This window comes from Mustela erminea, chromosome X (assembly GCF_009829155.1).
Source record: "Mustela erminea isolate mMusErm1 chromosome X, mMusErm1.Pri, whole genome shotgun sequence".
In the NCBI taxonomy this organism is placed as follows: Eukaryota; Metazoa; Chordata; class Mammalia; order Carnivora; family Mustelidae; genus Mustela; species Mustela erminea.
The window spans coordinates 109,793,146-109,811,464 of record NC_045635.1 but is presented as its reverse complement, the minus strand read 5'-3'; the positions used below and the strand labels follow the sequence as shown (position 1 = coordinate 109,811,464).

At 43.2% G+C, this 18,319-nt stretch overlaps 1 protein-coding gene across 3 annotated transcripts in view; it reads left to right on the top strand.

Moving 5' to 3' along the window:
• The window catches only part of LOC116582840 (fibrous sheath-interacting protein 2-like), a 67,581-nt gene extending 56,720 nt beyond the window's left edge, over positions 1-10,861 (top strand). For all 3 annotated transcript variants that reach the window (XM_032330632.1, XM_032330633.1, XM_032330631.1), the window contains 6 exons: positions 1,419-1,910; positions 2,951-3,051; positions 4,162-4,208; positions 5,804-5,847; positions 8,853-8,919; positions 10,647-10,861. In XM_032330632.1, the coding sequence (XP_032186523.1) occupies positions 1,419-1,910; positions 2,951-3,051; positions 4,162-4,208; positions 5,804-5,847; positions 8,853-8,919; positions 10,647-10,792 (897 nt within the window). In that variant the 3' untranslated portion in view covers positions 10,793-10,861. The remainder of the gene's footprint in view (positions 1-1,418; positions 1,911-2,950; positions 3,052-4,161; positions 4,209-5,803; positions 5,848-8,852; positions 8,920-10,646) is intronic.
• The last annotated feature ends 7,458 nt before the right edge of the window (positions 10,862-18,319 follow it).

Below are 18,319 nucleotides of genomic sequence, written 5' to 3'. Positions count from 1 at the left end.
CATGGAGGTTTCAGAAAGAACAGGAGACCAGTTTAAGGAACCCAGGCAACTCCGAGGCTAGTCTTCGGTCAGGAATCCATAAGCAATGCTTCATTTGCTATTCTGAATTACCAAAACTTCCCAACACACCAGACACATGCCTATCAAAGACTCCTACAGTGACACAACCTGGAGCCATCAGGGCGACTTCGAGCTTTTGAACCACTATTTCCCTCCACCAGCACAGATCATCAAGACTGATTATGTTTCAGTTTTTTACAGGATTTCTTCTTTCATTTTGTTTTGCACAAGAGCTACCACTGTAGGGCAGCATTTATCTGAAACTCTGATTTGCAGTTTTACAGAGATCTAAGATTGATAACCCAAATTAATGTAAAGGTTCTGCAGCATCATCAAAGGCTACAGAAATGGAAAAGTCATTTATGACCATCTTTTCCTTGATCTGTCTTTCCCATTGCAAAATGGAAAGTGACATTTGACCAGGGAGGTGAAGAGGAATGAAGAGTTCCTCTTTGAAGCCGCCTTTGGAAAATATGTTCAAGGGTTAGAATGTGTGGAGGGTGATCATGCAAAGTCTTTCACAATCATGTTTTAAAATCCAGGTCAGCCAATACCTTGTCTTTTGTTCATGAAAATATCTACATTTAGGTTGCTCTTATGATTGGTTCTCTCACTAAGTTTAGAAAAAGATGTCCTATCTAAGTCTGTCACAGAACTTTCCAGGTAAATGATGAAAATAGAACGTAATTACGGTATTTGTGCGTTTTGCATTTCTTGACAAGTAAAAAATAAAACTTGAACCAAAAGAACAAAACTTACTAGGGTTCCCTTCTTTGGACTGGATGACATTATTCTTTAATGCAAAAAAAGGATTACTGAAATGAGCAAATATTGCTTATGATTTTTATTTATTTTTTCCTTTAAATATATCACTACTCAAATATATATATAATATTATATTATACTATATTATATATATATATATATATTTTATGAATATAGTATCATTTAGTGTACACCTTAGTTTTATTTACCATAAATTCAGAAAAGTTCATGATGCTTGTAGATAATATCAGCTGTTGATTGGAATATCAATTCCACCATATTTACTACCATTTCACATATTATATTATATCATAGTAAATATAATATATAAAGTATATATTTATATATAATAATATATATAGATCATATATAGATTATATATTATATATAATATGTATATAATATATATATTTGAGTAGTGATATATTTAAAGGGAAAAAAATATATATATATATATCACCACTCTACCAGTAAGTGGCATTTGAGGATAATTTTACTAAATTGAAAAGCAAGTGAAAATTGCTTTATTACTATAGAACCATAGGAAAAATCACTGAGGCAGTAGTTTTTAATAATTTTCTCTTCAATTCCAGACTGCTAGTAGGAATTCATTTCAGAACTTAATAAAGCCTGACATCACCAAAGTGGAGCTTTTAAAAGATGTCCACAGCAAAAAAGATCTTATCATTCGTTTGGTAACTCATGATATTAATCAAGAAGTTTCAGAAAATAAAGTGGAAAAGGGCTTAACTTCTGATGAAGATGAAGTTGTTTTACAAGACGTTGTGAGAGAACTTCCAGAAGAACCATTGGACGATCAAGTAAAAGAAGACATAAAGCCCATTATGAACACAATGGCTTTTTCCAAGCCACCGAAGAGCAAGAGAAATCTGAAAAAATTTTTGTCACTAGGAAAATGTTGTCAGTGCAAATCCACTGTAACTACACTGGATACTGAAGCATCACCAAATCAATGGACAGAAGCTGAGGAGACACAACGAACTGTTTCTAATGTTGATGTGACTACCTCCAAATCTTTGACTGGCATAGATTCTTCCTTTTGGAAGAGAAAGACACAACTAAGTGTAAGTGACAAACGGGACTCTCAATGACCGGGTTTCTATAGAGAAGGTATAGAGTTTCACAAACTTAGCTGAAGTAATTTTCGTTTGGTAGGAAGAAGAGTGCATAAACTGAATCTGTGCAGTCTCTCCCACTTTGCTGATATTTACAATAAAAGGGAAATGATTAACGGATGAAGTCAGAAGCCTAAATTGAAGAAAAATAGATCACAGAAAGGGTCCTAGGTTAGTTAGAAGGACAAGAAAAACAGAAAAAGGAAACCACTTAGGAGAAATGCAATCTAATTATTTAAAATCATAGATTTAAATTTTTTGGTACTCTAGCCTAAAAATATTCACTGGAAGTTTTGTTTGCAGAAACTCCATGCCAGTGGGCAGGACCAGAAGATGGGCTGGAGGAGAGTAAAAAAGATTCATGCAAATTCAGCCTATCTGGGTTTGAATTCTGGCTTTGCCACTTAGTAGCTATGTGACATTTGGGCAAGTTCCTTAACCAAATTTTTTCTCAAAAATCATTTACCCAACTTGTTAAAACATAGCAAGTTATTCAAAGTATGCTGAATATTCCTCAGTCCATAAGTCCAACTATCACTCTGACACACAGCTCCTTTCCCGGTTCTGTATCATTCTAGTGATTGATTTGGCCTTATCATCCTCTTGGGTTAGCCTCACCAAAAACAGTGCACTGTACATGCATTTGGAAGTTACACATGATTTAGGATTTCCTGGCGAGACAATCCCCTGAATTATCTGTTTGCAGTGATTTCCAGGTTAACCCAGAAACTGCAGTGAGCCAGAGAAAAGACAACACAGAGATACAACTCTGGCCAATTCAGAGGCTCGCCAGGACAATAGCCTCAACACAAACTCAGATCTGTTTATTAGGATCTATTTATTAGGAAGCCATGTGAGATTTTAGGAGCAAACACAGTGTACCTGATCAGAAGTGCTGGCTATATGGAAAACTAAGGAAACATTATGGCATATTTTACTTGTTATTACAAAATCTCCTTTTTATAATTATCTGACTTGTACTTTTCCAGAGAGAAGGAAGGAAATCTAGTACTGAACCAGCATATTACTTCTTACATAGAATTATGAGTTCATCCTCATACAATGAAGAGGATCTGCCCTCATTTTCTAGGTACGGTCAATTAAAGCAATATGAGTTGGCTAAGAAAATAGAAATCCAAAATGACAATTATGTTGGTGTGAAACATGGGCCCCTTGAGTAACCATGTGAGAAAGCCAGTGTCTCGCACCTCAAACTCCCCTCACTCCTTCCCCTCGCCCTCCTCTGTGCTTGCTTCTTGGGGCTCCCCTTTCCGTGTTCTCTCCCACACCTATTTATGTGGTCTCTACTTCCTTCTTTCTAGTACAGTCGTCTAGTTAGTATAGTTCAAGTCTTTAATGTGTTAGATTCTGGAACCTAAGAGACAGGCCCTGGGTCAACAGTAGTTCCTGCACTAATGGCCCACCTAAAGGGCTTCCTACTTACTGTCCTTATGTACCTACACACTCAACAGTGTGGCTCTGTCACAGGGATCCCCAAAATGGAGGGCTTATGTAAGTTGGAGCATTCGGGGAAGAATTCTAAAAAGCAGTGGAGTTTGAGTTGGGCCTTGAAGGGTAGATGAGCTTTAGACAAGACCCTCCAAATTGGGGAAGACTGTAAGAGAAAGGATGGACTCTGCAGTATTTATAGGAGACAAACAGGGGGGAAAAATACATGTACACTTGAAGTCTGATTAATACTTTTTCTAAAATAGCCTTTTTCTAAAAAGTGCCTAAAATTGTTCCAGTGTTTAGAAGAATATTCACTAACTGGGAAGGGTATAGCACTTTGTATCAGGAGAAAACTAGGGTATAGGAGAAAAATCTACCTGATTAGAACTATATTCTTTTCCACTTGGCACAATGAAATTAAGGTTTCTTTTTGGCCTGATGCCATTTTAGGACACCTACCCCTGGCCCGCCATTAATCCTTTCTCCCTTCATGATTGCTATAACATACATAAGTAGTAAAGCAGGTGACTCTCAATTATTTGTGCTACTGGAAAAGAAGAGGGCATATATAAAAACTAAATAAAAGTCACTGTAGCAGTCATTTTCACTTGATTTGATAACTCGAAGACATACCATTCTAGATTTACTTCTATATGAATAATGATTTTGACAGATTATTCTTTTACTTAGCCAGCATCCTTCATATATTAAATACATAGAAAATGAAATGTCTTTTATCTTTTTTTAGTGATGAGGATGATCGTCCTTCAGACCCAAGTGCCAAAGTAACAGAAGGTTGGATTGATTTTTTTTTCTTAGATACTATTTAAAGGAGACCTTGTTGTTTGCATTGACAAATTTTCCTATTAGGGAACATGAAGTTAACACTAAGTTTTCTAATAGGTTGACCTACTTTGGGGGAATAGTTAACATGAGCAAACGGGTTTACTTTTTTTTATGATTTTTTTAAATTTATTTTTTATTTTCAGCATAACAGTATTCATTATTTTTGCACCACACCCAGTGCTCCATGCAATCCATGCCCTCTAAAATACCCACCACCTGGTACCCCGACCTCCCACCCCCCCACCACTTCAAACCCCTCAGATTGTTTTTCAGAGTCCATAGTCTCTCATGATTCACCTCCCCTTCCAATTTACCCCAACTCCCTTCACCTCTTTAACACCCCTTGTCCTCCATGATATTTGTCAATGTGGTTTTGATTTGATCCTTTCTGATGGAGGCATAATACTCCATAGTGTATATGGACCACATCTTCCTTATCCATTCATCCGTTGAAGGGCATCTTGGTTCTTTCCATAGTTTGGCGACTTCATTGCACTACATTATGCTTAGTTCCTATATCCTTCAGTAATATTGCACCTGTCCAGTTGGCTCAATCACATTCAACAAAGACTCTCTGAGCACTTTCTTTGTGCTAGGTATGTTCGGAGTTCTGGAGATAAAGCCATGAGTAAGAGAGAAAAAGTCCTTACCCTCATTCTAACTTGGGAGCCAGGGGGCAACATAAACACAATAAATCTAGATAAAAATAAGTCCTCCCTCCCACCTCCCACAGGGTAAAGGCCATGGCTTGCAAAGCTGCACATGGTCTGGACAGTGTTTCTCCCTCCCCACGGCCTCTCTGGCCACCTCTCCTGTTTACTCCTCCTCACTCCTCTTCGCGCCCAATCACTCCCCTGCAGCCACACACGCCCTCAGACACGCCAGGCATTCTCCTTTCTCAGAGCCTTTGCAGTTGTTGCTGCCAAAGAACATTCTTCTGCCAGGTATCTGCAGAGCTCACTCCTCACCTTCAGATCTTTGCTGAAATATCAGTCATCTTCTAAGTACGGCCACCTCTGAGCACCTTCTTTGAAATTGCAACCCCAGCACTCACTGCCTCCCCAGCACTCCCTATCCTCTTGCCCTGCTTGAATTTGTTCCCCAGCATTTATCCTATCTGAGAGATTGTACGTTTTCATTTGTTTGTTGGCTGTCTCCTTCCCCTAGCATTTAGCTCCATGTGGGGAGGCGTTTTTGTCCACTATATCCCCGGAAATCACCCTTGGCCTCATTTCTCACTTTATGATGAACAAAGAAGCACACAGAGTTTGAATGGTGGTGCAGGGATCCATAAGCTGGTCAAAGCCTGCCTTTCCTGATGTTCTGGCTTGTGCTCTTTCCACCACATCATGCACCATCTTTCCCAGTTTGGGAGTGAAGAGCCAAGACCTGTACCCAGAATTCTAGGGATCTCACCTCTTTTCAGCTTTTTCTGTTTGCCTAATTTCTGCAATTCTTTACTAAAGCTATTGAGGTAATTTTTGTGCCAAAATTTGTATATGACTCTGAAATAACTATTTTCCAATATTGTATTTTACCCACAGAAAGTTTTGAATATCTGGATCTGGAGAATGCAAGCAGTATTAAGGTAAATATTTTTCACCGGCCCCTTATTGTGAGCTAGTGAAGCCCCAACAGAAATAAGGGACTCCCTGAAAACAAGGGACTGCTTGTGTGTCTTGCTGAGGGGGCCTCAGGAAGCATTCCCTTGTCCACACCTTCCCACACACAAAGCTTTCCCAGCTGGGGCCAGTCCCTGGTGCCTGAAAATCCTTTCATCGAAATCCTCACATTTGGGTTAAATTATTGTCTTTATGCAGATACACAAAGTAAGCCACAGCCCCCTTAGCACCTTAGAGCAATGCCACTCAGTTTGGTTCCTGTAGCATCTAGAGAAAAGCTGTGCACTCCCAGGTAGGCCCAGGCAAGGGACCTGGGGTGGGCAGGGAGAAAACAGATGCTTCAAAGAGGAAGGGGCCCTGCTTGAGGGAAAGGAGTGCTGATTCCAGCTACTTCCCCATGTTCCTGAGCAATGACCCTTCATAGGCAGCTTTCCAAAATTCTGGCCGACTCCTCAGTGTGATCCCAAGAAATTCCCCTTCCCTAGGGTGCTCTTAGGAAGTTTTCAATAATGGCTGAAGCCATAGATCCGCCTGGAACCTCTGCTCTGTTTTGTATCAGTTTTGCTTTCCTCTAGGTTTACTCTAACTGTTCCCCAGTGTGCGTGTACATACACCCTCTCATACATCCATCATCAGTTTTCCAGAGACTTCTCACTTAGCAATACTAACGTCTATTTGACCCTCAAGCATCACTTAGAGGCCTGTCCGGAGGCCTGCTGACAGGCTTTTCCATTGCTAAGCTGATTCCCTGGCTCATCGTAATTCTTCTTGCTGATTGTCCTTCTCACTTGCTGACTGTTTTCCCAGTGTAAAATTAGAGAGGCCTGATCCATTAAGATATTCAGCATTCTTTATCGAGTAGCACAGAAATCCCTGCTTGCATTCAGCTCCAGGTAAACATTAGTCAGTGTACACATGAGGACATTCACTCTCCAGTGCCAGACATAGAAAAAGAAGCCATCATGTTTCCCTTAATGCCAAAGCTTTTACCGTAGTCTACAGGCCCTATATGAGCTGCCCATCCTCTCTCTTCCCAACCCCCTTTACCCATATGTCACTCTGTTACCCTTCTGTCCACTCACTGTCATCCCTCCAGCCTCACTGGCCTCCTTACTGCTCTCCTAAAATGTGAAGCATGCTCTCACCTCAGGGCCTTTGCACTAGCTCATCCTTTGCCAGGGACACACAATTCCCAGATGGCTGTGTGTCTTCCTCCCCCTCTCCTTCCAGTCTTTGCTCAAAAGTCACCATGTCTGTGAGGCCTTCCCTGAGCACCCTATGTAAGATGGAAACACACACACTATCCTCCCTTACCCTGCTTTATTTTTCTTCCTAGTACTAACATCACTCTTCAGTCAATCATTCATTCATTGAATAATTTTTTATCAAGTGCCTACTATGTGCCAGGCACTGGAGATTCAGCAGTAAAGAAAGCAGACAAATATTCCTGCTCTCATTCTCTGGCAGACTTTATATTCACTTGAATATAAGCTTCGTGATGGCAAGGGCTTTGTTTTGTTCGTTACTGTATGCCCAGCACCTAACACAGGACTGAAATAATAGTAGATGTCCAACAAACCTTTTTTTTTTTTTTTTAAAGAAAAGCCTTAACCATCAGAGCCAAATCTAGTGTCTGTGTTGGGAGCTCCCTAGCCCTCTCCCCATTAGTCAGATATATTCCATATCTGGGAACTACTACACAGAGCAGAGGTTCTGGATCCTGGCTGCACGTTCAAATCATCTGGCAAACTTTAAAAACTGGATCCCCAGGCCTCAGCCCCAGAGATTCTGATTGGTCTGGGTTGCAGCCTGGGCCTTGGGAGTTCTAAAGGGTGCCCAGGTGATTTTAATGGCTGGCCACGTTGCAAACTCTTGACTTAACCTACTCGTGTCAGGCCATTCAGAAGCATCTGTCCCCCGACTCCCCACCCCCGCCTTCCTTTCTATCAAGCGCGCTCAGCCTGGCTGCACATTAGAGTCCTCTGGGCAACTTAGATAAACGCTCGCCCCCCCCCAGGGGTTCCTGTTCAATTGTCGTGGGGCCAAAGCGTGCCTATTTTTAATATTTATCCAGCTGGTTCTCTTGTGCTGCTAGTGTTCAGAGCCAGTTCTTTAGATTGTCCCCTTCCCAGCTGATCCCTTTAAATATCCTGTTTCACAATGACTTAATCCATAAACTGCCTCGAATCTTCTTAGAAGAATTAGAGTCAAACGTCTACAGTAATACTCTGCCCTCCCCACCATCAATACAAAACACAGTTTCTCTCATCGTGCATGCATTTATGCCTCGGTGCATGGATTTGCCACTTCCTTTATAACTGCCACCACCACGCAGTGGCTACCCTGCTGCCTGACCACCTCTCCCAGCCTGTTTTGTGCCCTTCTGGGGTCAGGCCACTTCTGCATCCCAGGTGATAAAGGGCCATAGAGCAGAGCCAGCATCCGAGCCCTTTCCCTGCCTTACCACACACCACCTCCACGCTCCTGCCGCACACTCGTCACTGACTTGCTCCACACCTCACAACTGTCAAGTTTAAAGGGAGATTGGGGCAATGAAATGGACATCCCTTTTCCCGCTTCTCCCCTAAAGACCCACCAATCATTATCTTCTCTCAGAGAAGGATCTAGAACATGCCATTTATTCCAAGCCCCAGGAGGGAGGGGGAATGCATGGCTGGCACTTTCTGCAACCTGGGACACTTGGGCCCTTGAAATGATCCTACAGGGGCAGTGCGTGACCAAGTCTGGGGCCAATCCTAGGTGTCATAAGTGGCAAAAACCATGAGAAGTTATGCCTAGAAACAGCCCAAATCCCAGAGAATAACTCTTTGAGACTGCAGAGTACCAACACTGGGGTGTACGAGGGCCACATGGTTGTGCTTTGTCCCTTGAGGGTTTCTAGGCATTTCTAGTGTTTGCTGTCCAACAAAGGACAGAGGTTTAAGCTAGTATTTCACCTCTGTCTTGGCAGTTTATCACCCTCTATCAACGTGAAAGTGCTCTGGCCAGCCTGTATTCTTCAAATGATGGCATTTCAGGTACAATGTATTTATCATTTTCTAGTAAACCTCTCAATGATGTCGTTCTAAATATATTCACTCCCCCTGCAGTCAGTGGCTCCTGCCTTGCACCCTCCCCCGCCACCAATGTGGGGTTGAAACAATATTACTTACTGTGTAGACAGATTGTGGTTTGTGAGTTGTTACACAGTTCCCAGTTGAACCTCCCAGCAAAGGGGTGCCAGTTCCTGGCAGTAACATTTATCAGGTCTCAGCCACACACCAGGCATTCTGCTAAGTGCTTTTCTCACATACACCTGGTGAAGCACCATGTCCCAGGGCAGTGTCCCAAGGTGTCGTCGGTGACAGCTCATTTGCCTTGGGATCACCCAGGATGCTTATAGCACATGCCTCGGTCCTGTAACTAAAAGTCGTTGGCTTGCTTTTTCAGACGGTGTATCTCTTTACCTCTGCAGATTTTTACTTTTTCCTGATTTCTAGGTGGTTCTTATTTTGTCAGCTACTGGCACGATCCAGTACTGCATTCTTAATTTGAAAAGCTAAACTATCCCCCCCTTATTTGGGAGGAAATTTGTTGTCTCCAACCTTACTTTTAATCATCCATTGTTAAGATTCCCAAGGTTCTACTGCTGGAGAAGATTAAAAGCTAGGTAACTGGAAAAGCTAGAGGAGAACTTTGTCATTTACTAGAAACAAGAAAGTATGTGCTTGATTGCCCTGTGTCTTTTCATGACCTCCTGTCATCATGCATCAGCAACACAGATAAATGCTCGTTTCTGTCCTTATAGATACAGTACTTATTCTGTTAATATCAACTATGATATGATTTGCACAAGTGGTGCAGAAAAAAATGGGTCCAAATGGAGACTCTTATTGGCTCCACAAGTCCTTTATAGCTCACACAACAAACAGATCATTTGGGGTCAGTCAACTGAAAATTTACCCAAAGCGAGTCAGAGATGATAACATTTTAATGCACTGCTGCTTTTACCTGGACATTCTGAAATGGATGCCCACACTGTTGAGAACTGGAAGTTACCTGTTCATGGGGAATCAGTGCCTCGGGCTGTTTTGGATAGCTATCGATGGCATGAGGGAGAAGGTGCCGCTGAGCTGGCTCGAGAAGCATCAGGGAGCGGGGAGTACAGAACAGCACATCAGAGCCTGCACTCTAGTGCCACCCTGGCCACCTTCTGTCCTCACCTAAAGTCACTAAGGTCCTCTGAGATGAGGCATCCGACCTCACTGAATGTCTCTGGTTTCCTTCCCAGGCATGTCAGAAGGAGAAAATAGTGTGTGTTATCATGATGAGTGCTGAGTAATGTACAGAATTGTTGAATCACTATACTGTATCCCCGAAACTCATATGCCACTGTGTGTTAACTACACTGGAATGAAAATTAAAAACCTAAAAAGAGGGGGGCATCTGGATGGTTAAACATGTGCCTTCAGCTCAGGTCATGATTCCGGGGTCCCCTATCAAGCCCCGCATCGCATTCCCCACTCAACGGGGAGTCTGCTTCTCCCTCTGATCCTGCCCCTCAGTCATGCTTTCACTCTCTTTCTCTCTCAAATAAAATCTAAAAAAAAAAAAACTTTTGAAAAAAGACGGTGAAAGCACTTTAAAACTCAAACGTTATTCCATAAGTGCTTCTTTCTGAATCCTAAATCATCAACCCCAGCCTCACAGTCTTAATTGGAAAGCCCAATAGATGACCACAGTCCTCTTTTTGGTTTGTTCGCAGATGCTGGTAAGCCCAGCACTTCCAAACACGGGTCTGAAATGATGAAGAAGGTATCAACAGCTCTGTCCAAAGTGTTTTCAAGATCTAATGCCAGTGCTTCCAAATCTTCCTCACCCCCACCGCCCCCTCACCAGGACAGAAGCTGAGTCTGCAGCACCTAACATCAATAAGGGTGCTGACCTTCTTCAAAAAAATAAATGGTTTTTGAAACATGACATGGTGTCCTACACACCGATTCTTATACTTTTAAATTCTTATAAATAAGAGCAAAGAACGTACACAACGGCAGCTGGAGAAAAGAAGGATTTGATAAATGTTTCTGATAGGCATTTGGCACAAAAAGAGGGACTCTGCCTCCCATTGAGATTCAGCTGGTAACAGGATTCAGTCTCTGCTTTTGAGGGCACTGAAGCGTTGCTGGGAAGAGACTAACTTAAAAGCAAAACGGTAACACCAGTAAGAGTGTGTCATCACATATGTTGTGTGCTCTAGGAGTTCAGAGAAGGGACTTGCGGTTGTGAGCTAGAGTGGTCGGTGTGAGTTTCCTGGAGGAGCTGGAATTGAGGCAATTCTCAAAGGGCAGGTAGGATCAGGTAGGTCTGGAAAGCACCAGGAAGGCTTTCACTTCTGGTCCCAGAGCTGCATACGATGCCACCATGCCTGAATTCAGTGTTGTCCAATGGAATCTTCTATGATGATGGAAATGGCAAACACACACACACACACACACACACACACGCTCCCTCTGGCCACATTTTCATTCCAGAACAGTACCCACTACCCCCAAATGGCTCTTGGCTAGTCACTAATATGAGTGAGGAACTGAATTTTTCATTTTATCTCCATTTAAATAGCCATGTGGAGCTAGTGGCTCCTTCACTGAATAGTGTCAGTCTAGTTAGTGCATAGCCTCATGGGCACTTTCCCACTCAGATTAGGTTGAAGAATTCCCTGAAAGTTCATTTCTAAAGTCTATCCCCAAGGACCTAGGGCAGTGCAAGGATCCGACTCCTCACAGGGGCTTTGAAGCCTCCAGTCATCCTCCTGGTCCCTTCAAAACATATGAGCCATTGATGTGACCAGAGGGAGCTCATGCTTTCCAGTCATATCTGTGCTTCCGCATTTGCCAAAACTCCACTGATGGTGACGCTGGGATGGCTCAGTCAGTTAAGTGTCTGCCTTCAGCTCAGGTCATGATCCCAGGGTCCTGGGATTGAGCCCCGCATTGGGCTCCCTGCTTCTCCCTCTACCTGCTGTTCCCCCTGCTTCTGCTCTGACACAGAGTCTTTAAAAAAAAACAAAACAAAACAAAACCCCCCACTGATAAAGAATAGGACCCTTCTAGAACACCAAAATCAAGGAATCACAAAGAGCAAATCAGAACCTGTACCTTCCAACTGGCCTCAAATACAGTGCTTGGCTAGAAACTACTTCCATGAGACAGAAACCCCACGCGGGTACTGAAACCACCACTCTGGCCTCCCTCTATCCACTCAGTCAACAGGAAGAGGATCACTCAACCAGGCATTCTCATACCCCAGCTTTATCCAAAAAGTTAGGTGAGAGGAAGTTCCCAGCCTTATCCAAAACTTCCTGGGGAAATATGTCCAGGCAAGTAAATTTCCTTTATGTTGTACCTACAGTCCTTTTGCAAATAAAATGGCGGGCAGTTCTGCACAAATGTCACCTGTCCCTAAACTGGCTGCCTTCATCCTGCCCCTACATACTGAAATTCATCACATGCAGCACCCTAAGTTTTAAAGTCATTTTTTAATGGTTCACAATAATGACAAATACTGACCTTACATATGGATTTAATTTGTCTTTACTTGTAAAGTAACATAAATCCAGTTTGGAAGTCAAAAGTACAAATGGTTGAGTGAAAAGTAAGCCTCTTCACCTCTGTTCTTCTAGCTGCTACCTGGTTCTCCTCTCCAGGAGCAATCTCTTTTACCAATGGATCCCTCCTAAAGGCAGAAAACAGAGAAAGGAAGAAATGGAGTGAGGTGAGAAAGGAAGGAAAGATAGAGAATGAAAGCATGAGATTTGACAGATACTATTTCCTTGAGCCACTGATTTGGTCTGTTTCTATGGTTGCTTCAAATAAAGTCGGCGCTCGTTTTAAACAATGTTTTTTTTTTTTTTTTTTTTGTCAGATGAACTAAATGTCAAAAGGTAAGAACCACAATGGAAGGAAAGATGCCTACCATAGTGATTCAAAGCCTGCTGGCCAAAATACACTAAGCATGTTTGAGCTAGTAGCTACACTTCTTGCAAATGGAACCATCCAAATGTAAAGAAATAGATGAAAGCACTAAAAGTAAAAATGCATAGCTTCACTTGCAATGAAAGCAAATGCAGATTAGAATAACCTGAAGTTATCACAATATACCTTCCAGAGAAGAAAAAATAATAAAAATAATTAAAAAATGATAGAATCCAGTGTTGTCCAGAATGTAGTGGGAAACTTGTATTTAAGCTCTGCAGTGCTGATGATTCCACAAATTTGATCTTTCTGGAAAGCAATCTAACAATAAGGCAAGCTATGGTTCTGTCTGCACTTTTGGATCTGGTAACTCCCCACTGGGGAATGTGGTCCGAGGGAATAATACAAAAAGAAAAATTTTAAAAGGACTCTGTATAAAAATGTTCATAATAGTATTATGATGCAAAATTAAAACAATCCAAGCAGGAGGAACTGGACAGTGTATTAACAATTTCAGCCACTGAAAACGATAAGGATAGTGGCAACCTAAACAAATAGAAATACACATTTGAAATAAGCAAAACCAGCTGCAAAATAAGATGTGCGCTCTGACAACAGCCAGAGTATACTTTACGATTTGGTACTCATCTGGCATACTAATAAAAAAATCCAAAAAAGAGATTTACTTTAATAATTGTGAAGGTTTTTGCTGTTATCTACTTGCTAATAAATGCCTTTCTCCTGAAGAAACATCATAATCATCACTGACATCACTTTTTAAGCTACTTGAGCCAAATGGAATGATATCGAATACCTCAGGTTCTTACAAAGCATGACGAAAAGGAAGACATCAGTTCAGACTTCTTTAAATGGCTTCTTTAAAGAAGCTAAGTCATCTCCAATCATCCCCAAAGTATTCTTCTAAACCAACCCTAAGCTGGCAAAAAGTAGTCACATCTTTGACTGAACTTCATTGTAGAAAGTACACTAGCCTTAAATTAAGTGTGTAATCACAACAGCCATACATCTGCATGATACACATATGCTTTACTCAAAACTTTTTTTTCACATGCACTTTAGAGTAACAACTTATGTCGTATGGTTTTGCCCCTTTATAGGATATGGCACAACACTTCAGTATTTTTAATGATCTATCTAGGGACCAATGTATCTTTGATAACATACTTGGTCATACTTAATTTGTAGAATAGCAAATGCTTATCGTAAATGTAATTGTTGATTATTTCCTACTGAAAACTATGACCTGCTCTTATCTATTTTATGACGCAGTTTCCAGTAACACTTGCAGGAATCGGGAGCCACTTATTTAGTAAAGGAAGAACGCTAGGTTAAACCCTTCTAGTGCAAATAATCACACCCAAAATTATGTCTTCTAAGTTTACATTTTCAGATAAAATAAAAGACATCAGGAAACATTTAACTTTATTCTTTGGTCCTAACAGCACAGAGCAGAGCACTTTACACTTCACTAGAAGCCCACTTAGACAAAGAGCAGGTTATTCCTTTCAAAGAGCTTCAAAACATGTTTACAGAAGGGATGTCCTGTACCAGATAAGGATTATCTCCAATTTAGGACCCAATGAGTCCATAAACTGCTGAGATAGATACTTATTAGGTACATGCCCCAATAGGTTAGAGGAAGCAAAAAGGGACGGACAGACAGACTAGGGTGGTAATTAGGCCACCATGAAAGAAATTCTGCTGTGGCAAGAACCAAAAAACATCCTTAGTCAGCACTTCATTCAATGTGGCTGTTTAGCCTTGAGATCACTGGAAATTTGTCCACCAACGAATTCCAACTGTCTTTTGTGAAGTGAATCCATGAAAGGAACAGTTAAACATTCACAGTTCCCAATGATCCACTGAAACCATTTGCTAACTGGGTCTTTCAGGCTTGGCCTGGTACAGCGTGTATGTGCGCCTCTCAGATTTCTGACTGCCGGGAGCACGAGTGATGAACAGCCACAGCTGCTGAGCTCTGAAATCCAATGGTGCTGCTGCAATCCCTTAGCCCTGCATTTCCACCCAGGCCAGACTTCCCACAGGCTGCTCTCAGTCAGTGACTGCATGTGGCAGGGATGTTAAGACAGCCCATTCCTGTGAGACACAGGACTCCCTTCACAGGCGACTTGGAGTCAGGGATGCTCCCAGAGAACTCCTCCGGCCTCACAAAGGACAGCAAGGATTAGGCCTGTCCACATCACAGGTGTGGAAAGTAGACGTGAGACTTAATGGGTTAGAAGAAGACAGTTTATTACAGCACAGCAAACAGCATCAGGAGTACTGGCATAGTGTTGCCAGTTTCCCTGTCCCAAGTCCCACAGGACAATGTAGTGGGCTCGGGTGGATGCCACCCACGAGGTGGGTTGCATGACGGCTGAGGAGCCCGGACTCAAGGGCCTGGGGCTTTTTGAGAAATGAGGAGCCCCTCCCCTGGGCAGCACGCAGTTGAACAGTAGTCAGTCACACTGTGGTCATCTTGCCCTATAGAAATGGCTCAGTATTAGGAGATCCATAAGCCTTGCTTTAAAAACGCACTAAGAATGTGCAAGAATGCTCGCGACCCACAGCAGACTGCCTCTTCCAACAGACGCATTTGCTTTGCCAGATGTTCTTAGAACTGCACCACACATTCCAAGATCTTTCCTACGCAGCCCTCTGTCCTTCCTGCTCCCCTCCACAGGATTTAGACCTGCATCTAGGCTGTTTGGCAGCTCTCCTTGACTCCTCTGGCCCCCAACCATTTTCCCTCACAAGCATTTTCCCTAGAAAACCTCTTCTGTGCCTAATCCCATTTTGGCACCTGCTCGTCGGAGAACCCAATCTAGCATGAGTGCTACCAGTGGTGGTCCAAGAAAACAGGCTGTGGTAAGACGGGGTCGGGGACAGCACCAGGCATTGCCTGGTGGACAAGACGGACACTGTCCTGATGGCGGTGTTGGGCACAGGTAGTCTCAGGCATGGGACGGCCGTCCAACTACTAAAGATTTCTCTGGAGATGACCTGGGAACCCTGGGCGAATGGCCTGGCAGGTGTGGTGATTCAGATTCTCGAAACACAGAAGAATAAGGCCTAGAGAGACGGTGGGGATGGCTGGACACTGTGGAGTTGTACTGGACACACTGTAGCCGAGGGAATGGAAATGAAAGATAGTTAATAAGTGCCTAAAGACCAAGTTTGAGAGCCAGAGGGCTTCTGCGGACGTCACAAAGCCCCTTTCTCTTGCAGTGGAGGAGCAGACCAAGAGAGAACATAATGGAGAGGCCCAACTCAAGGGAGATTGGATCCTCAATATTTAATATGTGGCGCGTCTGCTTTGTGCAAGTCAGGGCCACAGGATTCCATGTGGTTGGAAAATCCTGGGATCCTGAGACATGGAGTGGGAACATCTGGCCAGACACTCCTCAGGGTGTTGGCTCTGCGACCCCCACCCAGGCTTCAGTTTGCAGAGGGGACCACTCTTCTTTCCTAACAGCTAGCATCTCCTCTGGGCTGGAAGATGCCGCAGAGCCTGCTCCGATGAGGCAACTCGCACCCCCCTCCAAGAAGCTGTCCCTGGCCCCTCTCCTGGTTACAAAGCTCATAACTAGGAGTAAATCCCAGCATAACCTGGCCGCATTAGTCGTTAGCCAAACTAAGAGAAGAAAGTATACACCAAAGAGCTGCAAGAATTAGCTGACAGGTACTGACAGGAGCCAAGGAAGCACTGGGGTTGGACTTCAAGGGCGCTATATCAAAAGGGGGCTGAAAAGCAAAAATTCATAGACTTGGGAACACATTCTCAGAATACAGATTTAATCCCCCGGCAAAGATCCTCAGGGGGTACAAAGTTTCTACTAAGGTGGTTGGTTCTTAGAGGACTGGAGAAAGTGATGGCTACTACTGAGCAAAGTCTTAACCCCTGTGCTGGCCTGACCAACAGCAGAAGGAATGGAAAGGCAGAGGGAAGCAGACACGGTGCAGTGGATAGATTGCATGAGGTCAAAAACCCCATGAGAGGGTAGTATTGCATGGTGGTAGGCGGCGGTGGGGGGCATGGCGGGAGGCAGAGGACACCTCCTTTACCAAGGCCATCAGGAAGGCAGTGGGAAAAGGGGCACAGGTAGCACTATTCAAAGGTGACCCCCTCTGTAGGCCAGGGATGGCAGTAAGAGACCATCAGGGTCCGGAGAAAGACAGACCAGGTGGAGCTGCTACCCACCAGAAGCCAGGAGGCCCCAAATACTAAAACAAACCACAAGGCCTGAGAGGCAGCCAAGGAAGATTTACCTAGGGAATTGCAGCGATGGCAGATGGATGATGTGTCCCTATGAATAATACAGATGGGACAACCAGCAAGGGTATCAAAATCTACAAGCTGAGAAAGGAAACAGGGCAGGAACAGGGGTTTAAGGGAGGTTTTCCCCAATAAAAAGTCCTAATTCCTTGCTCAGTTTCAGACTTCAGCTGTTTTCTGACGTGGAAGAGGTAGCTGGGTCCCTAGAAGGAAGGACAATGAATTCTGCCCCACTCCACCAAGTACTAGAGCCATTTACTTCCATGTATATACATGGGGAAGAATAGCCAGACATTCGAGGAATATGGACTCGAGATTGAAGCTGACATTATACCTACAGACCTGAAGCGTGATCATAGCCCTGTTAGGCTGCGGAATTCAGGGCTGAGTAATGACTGCAGTCCTGCCCTGAAACAAGATTCACAGGGGGCCTGCAGAACTACCTAGTGGTCATATCCTACTCCTCAAGGGTGTAAGAAGAATTGAGGTGGCACTTGAGAGTAATGCCCACGTGGATCCTGGGCCTGCAGGGCAAGAGCTGTCACAGTGGGCAAAGTCAAACCTCTGAAACAGATCCCCTCCACCAGGGACAAGAATAAATTGAGATGGTTGCTTTTCTGGGTCAACTTGGCTCAGGCTATAGTATCCAAGTAGTCAATCAAACATCAATCTAGGTGTGCTATGAAAGTATTTCATAGATGTGATTACCATCTACCACTGGTTGATTTTAAGTAAAGGAGATTATCCTTGATAATCAGGGTGGGCCTTACCTAGTCAGTCAAAGAACTTAATAGCAAAACTGTGATTTTCCTGATGAAATTCTGCCTGTGGACTGCAGTTTCAGCTCCTGCCAAAGCATTCAGCCTGTCAGTCTGCCCTATAAAATTTCAGACTTGCCTAACCAGTTCCCATAACTGTGTAATTCAATTCCTTGCCATACACACACACACACACACACACACACACACACACACACACACAGGCACACCTCAGAGCTATGGGGGGTTCAGTTTCAGACCACAATAAAGCAAGTCACTTGTATCTCTTCATTTCCCAGTGTATATAAAACTTGTTTACACTATACTGTAGTCTATTAACTATGCAACAGCATTATGTGTTAAACAAAAACAATGAGCATACCTTAATTTAAAAATACTTTATTGCTAAAAA